The 15,951-nt window shown below is 41.0% G+C and overlaps 1 protein-coding gene across 3 annotated transcripts; it reads right to left on the bottom strand.

The window, feature by feature from the left end:
• Positions 1-28: 28 nt before the first annotated feature.
• LOC113023573 (NACHT, LRR and PYD domains-containing protein 3-like) lies at positions 29-13,105 on the bottom strand. 3 transcript variants are annotated; one of them, XM_026169691.2, is made up of 9 exons: positions 13,048-13,105; positions 8,372-9,995; positions 7,623-7,967; positions 6,103-6,270; positions 5,095-5,265; positions 4,743-4,958; positions 4,466-4,639; positions 1,820-1,993; positions 29-1,007 (listed from the first exon to the last, which is right to left on the bottom strand). In XM_026169691.2, the coding sequence occupies exons 2-9, from the start codon at positions 9,976-9,978 to the stop codon at positions 992-994; spliced, it is 2,871 nt and encodes a 956-aa protein (XP_026025476.2). In that variant the 5' UTR covers positions 9,979-9,995; positions 13,048-13,105; the 3' UTR covers positions 29-991. The 3 variants fall into 3 exon arrangements, with proteins under 3 accessions (XP_026025476.2, XP_026025475.2, XP_080158759.1); XM_026169690.2 differs by lacking the exon at positions 13,048-13,105 and adding an exon at positions 12,195-12,671; XM_080302633.1 differs by lacking the exons at positions 6,103-6,270; positions 13,048-13,105 and adding an exon at positions 12,195-12,672.
• Positions 13,106-15,951: the final 2,846 nt, after the last annotated feature.

Raw genomic sequence — 15,951 nt, 5'->3', positions numbered from 1 at the left:
AACAGAACAAATTAACCGGCACTGCTTGTTTCAAAAATAGAGGCATTTATTGTGTGCGGTTTACAGAGATGAGGTCAGTTCTGCTGATGCATCACATTCAAGAGGAATGAAACAAATAAAACTGCATGGATATGTAAACAGTGAGTGTGACTGGGTGACCAGGACACCGTGCCAAATGTTGAGAAAATGCTCCACATTAATAGGCATCCAAAACCTCTGTTTTTGAACAGCTGTGAAAAAAGGCAGTGAAAGCTGTCCCATGGCTCTCCTGCAGGTAAACATATTACACCCAAGGTGGAAAATTAAAAGTGACCAGCTACAGTTTGGGCAGAATATGATAGAAACTCTCATAAATAACTAACTGATTAAAGCGATGGAAGATGATTCTCAGAGTGTTTTGTGACAACTTTTAATGTCACCCGAGTGTTTTATTATCACTCTGTTTAGCTTTAATTTAAGCCATTTCTCTCATTTTACCACATTTTGTAATGTGTCAGTGTTTATAACTTATGTGAAGTACCTTGTAACGCTGTTTGCACCAGCTGACAGAACGAACAGTTCAACAATTTCAATGTTACAGTGAAAAAAACGAGAATGTAGTAAATTATGAACAATATCGTATATAAAAATGTTAGCTTGTTTTTACACTTATTGTTTTTACTTGGCTACAAATGTCACATTCACGTGAAATAACTTTGTCCTTCACATACCACATGCCTCTCGGCATTAGCAACGTTTCATTTGTTGGAATATGGCCACCGTAACCAAGACGTGGGGCAATTCTTCTATGGCCCAGAAATAAAGTACTTGGTTAAAAAAACATTATATACAAAGAGGTAATAATGGAAAATTAAACATTTCGAATCTTTTAAAGCACATTTGGTATTTTTACACTATTTCTAAGTCAGAAACTCAAACTGAACAGAATTATGTGGTAGCCATCCAGTTTCTGCGCAAATAAGGAGACAGAGCCATTTGTGTCACTTCTTCTTCAGTCCACTGAGACGCTGGAAGATAAGATAACAAAAAAAGGCACATGAATGCTTGAAATAAAGGGAGTGAAATTTGTTATGAATAGTGAAAAGATAAGGACAGAAATATACTGAAGGACAGTTGTGGGTCTTATTTTCCTATTTTGGGGGTGATGATTAACAGGAAACATTTAGTCATCACAATGTAACCCAAAGTGAGTTAAACTTCAGGGACATCAGTCAGTCCAGCCGGGAAGCAGAAACCGCTGGTGCCCTGTTCTCTTCACAGATTCAGATTCACCCTGAACACCTGACAGATGTGAAAGACTCTGGGATCTGTCGCATGTGCTCAGTGTAATCCACCATATTCAAGAAAATCAGTGTTGAAGCCGTGAATGTGAGTACTACCTAATGTTTACACTGCTTTAATGCAATCGTGTGATACCTCAGAGAGAGACTTATAATTGGAGCCCATCAGTGGGGAAAATAACAACAACTTTAATGTGGAGCGTTGCTTTAAGCCATTACACTCCCACTGTTTCAGGGCTGTTGGTTAAATTACAGCATTCTTGCTCAACGTTGAATGAAAACAAACATTTCTGTGTTTTTTTAATAACAGACCCAAAGAGATGGAACAATAGTGCCCAGGTTTTAAAAATCTCACAATTTTTCTTTTGCACAGTACCATCTGAGGTCTCACGTTTTACAACTAAATAGAAGTAGAAACTATCAGTGTTACGATACTTAAATATTATCCGTTTTTCTTGGTTGTGAATGACCATCCAACAAGGCAAAAGCAGAAACCCACCTGCTCTTATCTGAGTATTTTTCACATCTTTGGTACTCACTCTATTGTCCTGAGTGCGTATTTGTGGTTCTTCGTTAGCTCCGCGAGTGCTCTGATTTCAGAGTTCTCGAGCCTGTTGCCCACCAGATGCAGCTCTGTCAGATAGAACGGGTTTAACTTCAGGGCTGAGGTCAGGAACTGAACACTCCTCGAGGTCAGGCCACAGGTCCTCAGTCTGAACAGAAACAGAAATACAGAACAGCTCAGTCTACCCCGACAGTGTGGGTCTGCAAACAAACATGCACATGCATTTACCCGAGCTCGACTCAGGTGCATCATTTGGTTATTAACAAATAACTTGGGCGAGTATTTTGTGTTCAAACATTAACAGGACATGTTTGTTATCACTTCTGTCATTTGAGCAATAACTGCATAAATTCAAGGGCAAATCAAAAAATTTGTTACTCTTTATCTCATGGAGACGGTGACACACAGTCTCTCCAGTGCACGTCTTTTGAATTAAGAGGAGCTGCAAATTCTATTTGACTTATATTTCAACTTGTCAACATGTTTTGTTATAAATACAGATCTGAACATCTGGGTGCATTACTGGGCTCACAGTCGACTGTGCTACAAAAACACTAACTTAGCAGCACATATGTGTGGAAGTATTTAAGGTCTCGCCCATTTGTGGAGAGTGGAGTGGGCTAATATCATCTGAAGGTTAAAGCCACAAAGAGACGAAAAAAAATCATTTGAGGAAAAAAAGTACAAATTTATAAAAGAACTATGCAAAATTTCAAGAGGGAAACTTTCATTAGTCGAGGAACAAAATCGCTTCACTTTACACCAGGGGTGGGGAACTCCAGGCCTCAAGGGCTGGTGTCCTGCAGGTTTTAGATATCACCTTGGGTCAACACACCTGACTCAAATGATTCCCAGGCCTCCGGAGAACTTCAAGACAGGTTGAGGAGGTAATTTAGCCATTTAAATCAGCTGTGTTGGACACATCTAAAACCTGCAGGACACCGGCCCTCGAGGCCTGGAGTTCCCCACCCCTGCTTTACATGGTTAAATGGGTAAAAGATTCACTTATTGCAGGGGTGGGGGAACTCCAGGCCTTGAGGGCCGGTGCGGATGTGAATTCTTTCCAACTTTATCCTGAAGTGTGACAACGAAAAACTGTTCAACTATTTTTTTCCATCATAAATGTTTGTGTTTTTTTATTTTATTTTTGTAACATATTTGTGAGGATTTTTTAACATATATTTGTAAATTTTAATTTTGTAGACTTTTCACATAAACTGAGAACCTGAATTTTACTTCACTGGTTCTAAGCCAGTCTTTCTCAAACTGTGGGATGCGTACCACTCGTGGTACTTGGGCTCTCTCTGGTGGTATGCGGGAAAACTCCTTTTTTTTTAAAAGATTAAATAATATACGATTGTGGAGCTATGCAAAGACAACACAAGAGTTCCCGAGGCTCTTCTGGGAGCTGGGGTCAGCCAGAAAACGTCTCCCTGAGCGTGAGTCCTCTATGAAGAGCAGCCTTTCCTTATCGCCAGTGTCACGGCCACTAGAGAGTGCTGGTGGGCTCATTTCCCTGGGCCTTAAAACTGCAAAGGCGGCACTGCGTTGTCACACTGACGGTAAAAAGCACAGCCCTTTTCCGCGGTGCTGCCGTGCCACGATCCCAGCCACCATCGATGTGTCGGAGGCCCCCGGGAGAATCGGTAGAGGCGCTGGAGATGTCGTGGGTGAGTCGGAAACTATCGCCTGGATGCCGAAGCTCCTTGTAGGGTCGTGAAGCCAAAACTCCGGCAGCTTAACCGCCTCAGCAAAAGTTCAAACGTACAGCTCTGTTATCACTTCCAACATAAATGAAGACAGAAAACTAAACAGCAGTGACGTTTGTAGGGTTACTGAAGTCGGGCTAGTCGGGTATATAATGATGTGCTGCGTTGTGGCTAGCTACACAGCTATGGTTAGCACAATATAAACACAGTGAAGCTGGAGGATGAACGCTAACTTTTTTCCACTCGATAAAAGTTAACGTGAGGGTTCCCGATGGTTAGAGACAAATGCAATCACAGGATGCTGTAAACGAACCAAACTTCAGTCAGGAGAACAACTGAGATAATCGTAAGGGTTTAAAAACTGAGCTTTAAAATGAAGAGTGGTAATAAAAACTGAGAGAGGCCGACAGTGATCACTGAGTGTTTTTAGGGGCTTGTTGAGATTAAATATAACAAGATACAAAGCATTAAAACATGTTAAATACACAACAGCCTTAATAAATGCAGAGTAGTTTGGACCTGGAAGCAGGATTCATCAGGTCATTATTTAAAGACTGGATATCCCACCTGCTGTGAATGTTTTATTGCAGTACAGTTGTTATTATTATCACTTGTCACATCCTGTTTATGACAGTTAAATAAATAGCATTCATAAGAAATAAAACTGTCTCGTGTAAACTGTATGTGGTGTTAAATAGGCCTATACTACTGTACTTTAATGTCCGTCATAAGGGTGGCACTTCAACAGCCATATATTTTATGAGGTGGTACTCATTGTGAAAAGTTTGAGAAGCACTGATCTAATGTGCCACTGCAGATACAGCCCATGTGTTGACTCGTTTAACTTTATTAGAAAGAGGGTTTTTTTGTTGTTGTTTTTGTAAACATAGTATAAAAGTTTAATAACTTACGACAGTTTCTCAAGTTTGCACTGCGGGCTTTGGAGTCCGATGTAGAGTTTCTTCACTCCCTTATCTTGAAGGTTGTTGTGAGACAGGTCGAGCTCGCTGAGAATGTTCGCCTTTGACATCAGTCCAGAGGCGAGTTCTGCACAGCAGCTGTCAGTCAGACTGCAGTAACTCAGGCTGAAAGGAAGCAAAAAGCTATGTTACAGCAAGCTTTTCTTTCAATCAAACTGAGCCCACGCTGTCATTATGAAGTCTGGTTAAAAAAAAAAAAAAGATTCACTTCAGAGTTTTCAGGTGGCTCAAAGGATTCATTAGGCCGGGTGAAATTTCTTTCACTCCTTTGTCTCCGATGTGGTTCATGCTGAGGTCCAGGTCTATCAGCTCCACCGCCTGCCACTCGCCAACTCCCATCCAGCCATCGGTGAGCTGCGAGATTGAACAGAGGACCTTTGCCAGGTATCGACAACCTGCACCAGTGATTCCACATCGTGAAACACTGAGGAGAAATACCACAAACATGAATAATGTGTTAGGCCAAATATTCATCGATAATAAATGGATTAAAAATAAATCTTTGCCAGGATTTTTAACGTCTCTTTGTTTCAGTCAGTGTGTAATCAAGTCATGCTTACTTGAGTTTTTGGAGACTACACCACGCATACATGCCTTCGCAGATGATTTTAAACCCAGCATCTTTCAAGCTGTTGTTGCTCAAATTGAGTTCTAACAGAGTGCTCGTTTCACTCTTCAGAGCTTCCCCAATACTTTCACAGCTCAGCACGGTGAGGCCGCAGCAGTACAACCTGCCAAAGACACGAAAGACCATATGAGTGAAATCTATCAATTTATGTTGATAAGCAGCAGTTATCCATACATCTGTGGTGACAGACATCTTTCTTTTTTAAATTGGCTTTCTTGCAAAGTATAATGAAGTTACAGTCATAAATATGGGCTAAACATGCAGAGTTTTTGCTTTAATTATTGGCTGTAAATAAAAGATGGAAGCAGAAATGGCAGCCTCATTAGCTACATTATGGTACCATGATATTTTTGGAAGTGACCATATTTGGAGAGGGTGACATGCTAAGTTAGCGGCTAAAGCTTTAAACCGTATGAGCACAATATATACACTAGTTCCTGCCATATTACTTGTCAGATAATTGTATTAAAAGCTCATAAAAGGCATCAAAACACTGGAGAAATCCAGTTCAGTGACTGCAGTTAGTAGCTACAGTTACATCTGTCAAAGTAGCCACTAAACCTTAGCGGCATAAATTCCTCCAAACTCCAACTGTCCACAGAAGCCAAAAGATATTTTTGTTAGAAGGTTGTAAACATGGTTGTTTCTGCTTTAAAGCGGTTCTTTTTAACATGGTAGTCTATGGGGGCTGACTAGGCGTAAACGATCCGCTTTGGCGCACAAAAAAAGACACACAAAAAAGAGGGGACTGTGTATAAAAATGGCTTAAATTTCCCTCGAGTTAATGTGATATTTGTGATCAACTCACTAAATCAAGACTAACCACACTTAAAGCCTACATTTATCCCATAAATCAAACGTGTCTATCTATGAACCCAACTTTTATATGCTTTGGTATGTTACTGGAAAAAGGACTTTCTGTAGATTAAGCCATACTTACTCCAACTTTTTTAGATACGATATGTCAAAATTGTTAAATATCTCATTGGCCCCCTCGTCTCCAATCCAATTGATGCTTAGATCCAACACACTGAGAAAAGGAGGGTTTATCAGCAGAGCTGAGCCCAGATCATAGCAGCCAGCCTCTTTAATGTCACACTGTGACAACCTATGAGTAAGAAATACAGACGATAAATACACAACATAATTTCATCTGTGAGGAATGGTTTTATCAGTGTCATTTTAATATTGTATGTGCACAGCTGTGAGTAAAAGGTGCAGCATTTACACTATCACTCCTTAAAGTATTCGAACTGCTTGATTTCTTTTGGGGTTTTTTTCCTCAGTAACATATTATTAATGTTTTAAAAATGTTAATATCAAGATAAACATACAACATAAATACACAGGTATCCAGATCCATACAACCCTTTTAATTTATTTACATTTTTATTTTATTTAAAGATGCCACAAATTTAGCTTTACAATAATACAAATCGGTCTTTTACACCCAATAACTGAAACTAAAAGTAAAAACACTGATTTGGAATTTTTTGCAAAATTTGTTGAAATTTAAAACCTGGCCTGACTGATGTGCAGATGATCTCGGGGACTGACGACGGACGGATCGAAGAGCTCAGCAAACACAGTTTTTACCTCATTTCCTCATTAATTCATGATTCAACAGTCTGATGATGAGATTGTTTCTGTCTGTTGGTGTGATTTGAATTAGAGCGTATTGTGATGCTCATTTATGTCGTCAATTTTTTGTCTCACTGGGCGTGTTTGTCAGCGAGACCTATGACCTGCACTATGAAGCAAATTCAACGTATCCTGGATAGCTTCCATTATTTGGCTTCACTTATCCTAACATCATAAATCAGGCTAAGCAAATACATGAATGTGGTTATCAGCTCACTTAGGCAACTCAGGGTTATCAGTGTAGGTAAGGTCATGTTCACATGAAAGAGCCAAAGATCTGGTAGCATCAATGGTGTTAATGGACAGGTAAATCAGCTGCCAGGCAGAAACAGTAAGACAGGTAGTGTCGTTCTTTCAGCTGCAGTCCTGGTGGCATTTAACAGCCTGAGACGTGGTAAAGAATAAATAGAAAAAACCCAGAAATAAAACGGTAAGTCTTCTTCGCCTCCATGTAAACTGTACCAATGCTCATCAGGGAGAGACAAACACTTTAGATCCTATTAATCTTTGAGTTGATTGCTCACTAGGTGGTGATCTCTTATGTGGAACATAACCCATTATACCATAGCTTCTCCCCCCCAATTCCTTTTTCACTGTGGAGTATTTGTGATTTTTCCTGACTTATAAGTGGTCTGTGGGGACAGAGTAACTATCGGCTTTATGAATGATGAAGTATTTGAGGGTTTACTTTATGCAAAAGAAAAAAAACAACTTTTTTTGAGAATGTCATTGGGGTTTAAAATTAATCAACAAAATTAAGTCAGAAAAGCGTTAGGGGGTCTTGATAGAGAAACAACGCTTTACCATCTGAACACTTACTTTAATGTCTGCAGCCGGCAACTAGAACTTCCCAAACCATGCGACAGCAGCTTCAGCCCCCGATCTCCTATTCCATTGCTGCTAAGATCCAGCTCTTGCAGTATTTGGTGTTGCATCAGGCATTGGCTCAAATACTGACAGGTCTCTGCGGTCAGTCCACAGCCTTGCAGCCGAAGTATTTTCAGCCTGCAAGTCATACTGTTCAGGCCCTCTGCAAGTTCCTGGACTCCACTGGTGCTGAAGCTGTTGTACCCCAGATCCAGCTCCCTCAGGAATGACTCCTTTGAGCTTAAGACTGCTGCCAACGCTGGGCAGCTCTTGTCAGTCAGGTTGGAGAATTTCAGCCTGCAAAGAGGTAGAAGTTAATGACATCTGGCAAAGAGGGAAATATTGTATGTCCAGGCAAATGTTTAAGTAAGTAGACAATGAAATAATTTTGCAGTTACAGCTCTGTGCACAATCACAGTGGGTTTTAAATCGAACCCCTGACACACTGACTTACAGCTTTAATTCAAGGGGTTTAACAAAAGTCCTGCATTACCTGAAGGAACACAGTTTTGTCATATGATGTGAGATAAAACATTTCAGTTCATTTAAATGTACGAATATGTGTGTAGCATCTGTACATACTGCCCTGTGATTGTGAACACTGCCTCTCGCCCTATAACAGCTTGGATCCAGCCTGGATAAGTGGTTAAGAAAATAGGCGTATGGATAAAATTCAGTGAATGCAGTAAGTACAAACTTACATGGCTTTCCTGGATTTGAAAATAGCTGGAATATTCTTGATGAGTTTGTCATCACATCTCACTGACACCTCCATCTCAAAAGTCTCTCGAATCCCTTCAAAAGCTCTGATCCTCTGCATCAAGTCTCTCCAGTGCATCAGTGAGAACCCTGGGATCTGAGAAACGCCATACCTCTGAAAGAACCTAACCTCCTCCTGCAACGCCTGACTGTCGTACTCCCGCAGGCAGTGAAACAGGATGACGGTGCTGTAGGACGATATCTTGCTCAGGATCTTCTTCTTGACATAGCCAAAGAGCAAATCTTTGGGTGGCAACAGCATGCGCTCCTTAATGAGGCCAAACATGAAACGAAGTAGGAGATCAGAGACTCCCTCATTATTCTCCAGCACTTCATCCACTTGATGCTGAATACAGGAGCTTAAATTCATTTTTTGAGCTTTGATGTCCTCCAGTTTGTAAGACGCAGCCAGGAACTCTTGAACACTCAAGTGGCCAAAGCGAAACACAGTGGTACCGTTCAGTCCCGTCTCCGTTCTCAAAACAAGCGGGAATGTTTCTACGAAAGATAAAGCTTCCTCGACACTTATCCCATTTCCTGAAAGGTCATCCTCATACATGACGTTCTGCACTCCCATCCGAAGCAGCGCCACCTTCTTCAGCTTGGTAAAGATAGGCAAGTGTTTAGCTTCCAGCGCACCGAAACCCAGATTGTAAATCTCAGTTAGACTCAAGGGATGCAATTTAAAACCCTTTTGCCCTTTTACGTGATCCTTTAAAGCACTTGCCATAATGGTGCAGATTGGAGGTATCTGACACAGGGAGTCCAGGCTCCTCAATATTCTCACGTGATTGATGGCTTTGTTGACAAGATCATCATCACCGATGACCATTCGGAAGTGCTGCTCCTTCTCTTCATCGCTGAATCCCCGCAGCTCCGTTTTTTTCAGCAAATAAAAGGGAGGTATTTGATACTCGTCTGAAATTCGAGACGTTACCCATATATGAGCTCTTGGGAGTAAATTTCCCCTGATTAGGTTAGTGACAAGACTGTCTACAGTTGATGCTTCAGAAACATCACTCACAGCTGGACAGTCAAAGTTGAGCTGGATTTGAAACTCGTCTAGTCCATCGAGAATGAACCACACCCCGTCGTCATTTAGGACAGATGCATCAAGCTCCTTCAGTTCAGGGTAAAATGTCTGGAGAAGCTCAATCAGGCTCAGTCTATCTTTCAGCAGATTCAATTCCCAGAAGGTGAGAGGAAACAGGAAGCTGATGCTGTGGTACCCCTTGTCCTTGGCCCAATCAAGAGCACAGCTCTGCACCATTGTGGTTTTTCCGACTCCGCTCACTCCTATAGTGATGACTGTTCTATTTCTGTTATGTTGACATTTGCACGATAAAATGTCTGCAAGTGGAGCGTCTGGAAAAAAGAAGCTCCTATCCAGGCGTCTGTACTCATGCTGGAAGAATTCAGGCTCTGTGTAGTTGTACCTGATGTCCTGATAGCAGAGCCTCGAAGGAAGTATTGAGCTTTTGGAAAAGGCTTCATCCAGGCTCTCATATTTGCTCCTCAGCGCAGCTTTGAGACAGGTTTGGAGAGCCATAACAATGGCAGATGCTCCTGAAAAGATGAAAAGTCAGTGAGAAACATTTTACTGCAAAGTCAGTCCACAAAAACTCAGTCAGTGTCTCCCACCTGAAGGTTAAAAACACAGAAGGTTAAAAACACATTTAGGCCATAAAAACCCAACCAAATCAATTTTACACTCAATGCCAGTGCCACAATCACATTTTTGATCAGAATGCTTTTTTTATTACCAGCCTGAGCATCAATAAGTGGGATACGTCATGCTTTCAATAACAAAACAGGCCCAGTTTAATGTTTGTAACAAAGACTAACCAAGGGGAACAATCATTGTGACCCTGGTCTTTAGAAATTGAATGATCCAATGTTGAGGACACAGACAGCTGGAGACATGGCGCAGAGCAGTCATTCCTGTTTCACTCTGAAGTCGCTGCACAGGTGCTCTGTTGTAATCTACAGCTTCTACACACAAGGCTGCACAGTCACACAACATTTGCAGGCATGTGGATGTCTGTGAAGAACCTTGTGCACGCTGTCAAATGATAAAGTTTACTTCATTTGGACAGTCAGATTCATCTCTCCAGGTTGAGATGAAGGAAGCTAAACTTTATTTTTTAATTTAACACCACATGAGACTAAAACTCTTGGACTGCCATTCAGCTTTTAGTATTGAGGAATCTCTTTGGATGGCAATCAGCTGATTGACATTCACCTCAAGCACTAAAGACAGTTCACGTAGTCAAAACCTTTGGTACCCTGAATGTTTGATGTGTGCTCTGATAATTCACCTGATACATTTTTAAACAGAACATTTTGGGTAAACTTTCAGGAGTCATATCACCATGTGGGACAGGTGGCTCCAAACAAGGTAGATCATACTAAACGTCTCCCCTCTACCTGGATTTTCATACCAGACTTATCTTCTAGCCTCTAGCCTTCTTCAGTGCCAATGAAATTTTTCTACTATGACTATATTTTTACATTATGTAGCTTTAAAATCGAGAACCAATTAGGTGTTCAGATGTTCTCTACAACAGTTTAATATATCCCCTTAGACTTAGTGTTGGTTTTATAAATAATTGTAGAGAGCAAAAACTGTTACATTTAGAGTTTTTGTTGTTGACAAAGATTAAATGTATTTTTCAGGCCTTGATATGTGCATTTCCCTGTACTTATGAAGTCACGGGGACTGAAAAAGGCAGGTAGGTGACCAGTTTCAACTTCTATCAACTTTAGAGCTTGTAAGATATTGATAGGTAGAATGCAAAATGTTCACCTAAAACATTTGTCCCCTTTATGTGGAAACAAATGGTTTAATAAGATGCTAAGATTTACACTTAATACACCAGAGGGACAGCTCAGAGAGGATTCTTGTGAGGAAGGACATACAGGAGGTTGGTGAGACAAAGAAAGAAGCTAGGCATGAGGTGATGGGGGCAGATAACCCCCTGTGGCGACCTCTAAAGGGAGCAGTAAAAGAAGAAGAAAGAAAAATATCATAATTTAAGCATCGGAGATGCTGTTTCACAGAGCACTATTTGGAGTTTAGTGTGATAACTGCAGGCTTAACTGCATATCAACACTCATGTGAAAAACACGGAAAAACAAGCTGAAGTGAAATCATATAAACATTTCAAAGTAAAAACAGTAACGGGGCCAATACATCGTTGGAATCGGTGTTTCAGATGAAGATATGTTGTATGGCTCGCACTTTCTCGTGTTTTTTTGTTGCATTTTGTTCTGCTTGCTAAAAATAAATTCATTTTTTAGAAGTTACTCTCACTCAGCAGCAAATCAAACGCTTATTTTACCTGTTGCCTGATAATTATTTACTGTATTATTGATCTGCATATCAACAGTCACTGTAAATACCCGTGTAGCATTGCGCATGCTCAGTGATATAAGTTCTTGTTTTGGAAGTGCTCTCAATGTAGCGCGAATAGCTGAAAAGTTAAAAAAAAAACAAAACAAAACAAAAAAACAATAAGGAAACCTAACCATCGTTTGAACACATAGAAATGAACTTTAACTAAAATCGACCCCCTAGGGGAAAAAAAAAACACCATCAGCTGCTTTAACCCAGAATGAGAAATCGAAAGTAAAAACACCAGTGTTTGGCAAAAACCTCATCCAGCTGAACTGCAAGACGGGACTGTTGACTCAGCTTCATCTTGCATTATACTGACTCGTTCGTTTACGTATTAATTTACGTATTAACAAGCGAGCCAAACTCACCGAAGAAGCTACAGCACCTTTCTTTTCCACGAAGAGGAGATTGCGGCGTTCACGGCAGCATTGTGCGCAGAAGAAAACGACAAGAAAAAAAATACTTTCACTTCCTTAGGACCCGCCACAGCTGAGGAGCACGAATGGGCGTGAACCACAAAGCTGATATAATCTGGGAACGACCGCTCTCGGGACTCCTGGGTTTTTAGGGGGCGCTAGCTAGCTACTCCAACGCTTTTGCTCAAAACAACATACATCTCCCGAGTTAAAGATCTTTATTCTGGTTTTCACTTCATTTCACACAGAAGTGGCCATAACATTATACATAACCACTTTTACATCTTTATCGATTTTAACTACCTCAAAATACCCTTCTGTGAGTGTTCTGTGCAAGCTGAGCAACTTTCCCAGCATCCGCCATTTTGACTCCTGGCATGAAGCCAGCAGCAACGGGGACTTTAAATCAAGCGGTCTCCTGATGGACTCGCCTTCAACCACCACAACCAGCTCTTCTACAAACTTGCACCCTTCTGTTGTTGTTTAATAACCAATTCTAACAGCTGCCTGGCGTTTGTAAACGTATGCCCCGACGTAAAGCCTTAACAGCCAGGGTTAGGGTTAACCCTAACAACCCTAACCCGGAATACTAGTGTTTTATGGGGAAAAACAAGAAGGGAAATAAATAAGGAAATAAATGCATTTTTAAATTCGTTAAAATGATCGCTGCTGTATTCCCGAAACCACTTCCGCCTTTTTTATTTCAATGTTTATTTATTTTTATTCTTTGTACAATCACATCCACATGCTCTCCCACACTGGCTCTGACATCTACCAACCCTCAGAGATACAGGACCTCTCTTACATTTCGTCGTGGATTCCAGACACCTGTGCTCCATCACCATAGCTGGACTGGTCATCGGGCATACCGGGCATTTGCCCGGTGGGCCGCTGGCGATTTTTTGTTTTTATGGGCCGATCGATTATTTTTTGGAAGGGTATAAATAATGAAAGGTGTTGGATTGGCCAATTAGTCATGATCGACTCTGGGCTGGACCAATTACAGCCGAGGAGGTCGGATGCACCCTCGCCCTTGTTTAGCAATCTTATAGACGAACTAAAGAAAATGGAGAACAAAAAAAGGAAAGGAGGTGCAGAAAAAATTAGGGCCAAAAAGAAACAAGCCCTTCAGGCAGACGCTGCCAAATGTGTAAAAATAACTGAATTGTTTGGCGGTAGCTATGGCATAGCTTCCACAGATTTAGCAACATCACCAAGAGGCCAGCAGGTGGATAAGGGAAAGGGGAGGCAAGAGGAGGAGAGACCCGAGGCATCCACCGGTCATAGTGGCAGAGGAACTGAACTTCAGGTAAGAAGTTATGACCAGGGCCCTGTTTCAGGAAGCCGGTTTAGAAAACTCAGAGTGAAAAACGATACTCAGGGTTGAGTAACCCCGAACTGTCCAACTCGGAATATTCGGTTTCAGAAAGGCTGATAACAATTAGTTCAATCAACGCGGAGTTGCTTTAACCCCAAGTTAAGCACGCGCACGAGGATACATAAAGCCCTGATTAGTGGAGCACAGATTAAGCGAGTCACCATGGAGACGGAGGGAAAGAAGGCGCGGTCAATTTTACAGCGCTGATGGCAGTATAGGGCTTTGGAGCGTGATGTCACGGGGGTGGGCTATAACATGCAAATTTTGCGGAAAAAAAGTAACACAGCCTCAGCTGCAAAAGAAAGGGAGCATGCATGGCAAAACATGGCCGACAGAGTCAATGCATGAGTGTTAATTTAAACATTGATCTAGGGATTTCCACCCATGTAACACGTTATTTTATTATATTTTATTTTATTTTTTATTTCATACATTTTATTTTGTCATGTGATGTGAGCGCAGGTGCAACCCAACAGGCCCCAAACGTTCCTGGCAGCAAGTAAAAATGAAATATAAAAATATAGTCCAAACAGGTAAGGTGTAATTGTATTATGAGCCATAGTGCTTGGTCTGTTTGTCCTATATAAATCAATTGCAGTTAGAGGCTACATTAATTTCCCCTCTGTAAGCACTTATTGAAATTATCTGAGCACATTACAAGTACATATTTGCTTACTCTGTATGCTCAAATGTGACCCGTTATAGCCAACAGAAAAAAAGCGGAGGCCTGAAAAACAGGTGGGGGTCCTCCACCACCACCACTCACAGAGGCTGAGCAGTTGGCTTCCACATTTGTGATAATGTTGGCAGCATCACATATGATCTTCACAGTGCAGAGAACACAAATTAGCATCCATTACTATAATGAAATAATCTGTTACTTTGAAATGCTACAGGGAACTATGTACCTGCACATTAATGCTGTGGAAAGACTTCCTGTTCACATAGTCTCCTTCATTTACTGAAGGAGCAATGATTGGAATGTGAGTACCATCTATACAGCCAATCACGCCTGGGAACCGTGAAAATAAATGTAACATTTAAGTAGTAGTTCAAATATCACCACATCATGAATTAAGTTTCGTTCATCCTGATACCTGCAATTTTGTGGCATCCCTCTTTGATAAATCTTGTGGGTCTATGACCGGGGAACACCACAAACGAGTACAGGAGACGTTTCAGTGCAACTGTAACATTCCTGACTGCCCGACAGACTTGGAAACGTGCTCAGCGTCACCAATATTATACAGAAAGCTCCCGTTTGCAAAAAACCGAAGTGCAATACAAATAATATGTACAGAACTGAGAGAATGTCCGCGATGTGTCACATGAGCAATATTAGGCCTGAGGATGTTATTCAAATAAATTATAGATTGTGCTGAAAAACGGTAACGTTCACACAGGAAATCATCAGGAAATGATCAAATGTCCAAACGCGCTCTAATCACTCTCTCCCGGCGGAGAGCTCTGCGGAGAATTTGGGCTTCAACATCTACTGGCTCTTCAAGGAAGGGGCACGCCATGTCTGACACTTCCTACAGTCAGGTTTCCGACAAAGAGGCGGAGAAAGTTAGGGTTAGTTGAAGTAAACCTGCTAGGGGGCAGGTTAGCTTCACGGAGTGTGTTGTCATAGTAACTCGCTCAGAATTAATCTAAACTCGCTTTGTGAAACCGAAAACCCAGAGTTTTCGTTAACTCAGGGTATACCAGAGGTGGGACCAAGTCATTGTTTTGCAAGTCTCAAGTAAGTCTCAAGTCTTTATCCTCAAGTCTCAAGTCAAGTCTCAAGTAATGTCAGGCAAGTCAGAGTCGAGTCTCAAGTCACTGGTGTAAAAGTCCGAGTCAAGTCACAAGTCTGAAATTTTGAATTTCAAGTCCTTTCGAGTCTTTAAAAAAAAAAAACGAAAAAAGAATGTTGCAGTTATGCTAAATGTAAATATTAGACCATGTAATTTTAAAATCTGTGTTTTTCTCAACACATGACAAAATAGTGAACTTAGAAAATATACACAAATTGTGAAATTGCACCTCTTTAAAATGCAGCTCAATTAAACCTAGCTCCAAGAATAATTTTCACCGACAGTTCTGAGATAAGCTGCATGTTATTCTTGGATGCGGTTGTAGGACTGGCTTTAAAATCGCATGACAAAAATATCATATACATTAAAAAAAACTGCATCACCAACGTAGCCTGGAAAACATTTGCTAGTTAGATGAAGTCAGCTATCTCATCTTAGCATATTTATATGCATATTTATAATCATACGGTTCTTGGAGTGAGTGCATACACTCATGAAGTTTAGTAACTTCAGGTCACTGCAACAAGCCCAG

This window comes from Astatotilapia calliptera, chromosome 6 (assembly GCF_964374335.1).
Source record: "Astatotilapia calliptera chromosome 6, fAstCal68.1, whole genome shotgun sequence".
Taxonomy (NCBI): domain Eukaryota; kingdom Metazoa; phylum Chordata; class Actinopteri; order Cichliformes; family Cichlidae; genus Astatotilapia; species Astatotilapia calliptera.
The sequence above is the reverse complement of the archived record's forward strand: the minus strand, read 5'-3'. Positions and strand labels throughout refer to the sequence as shown.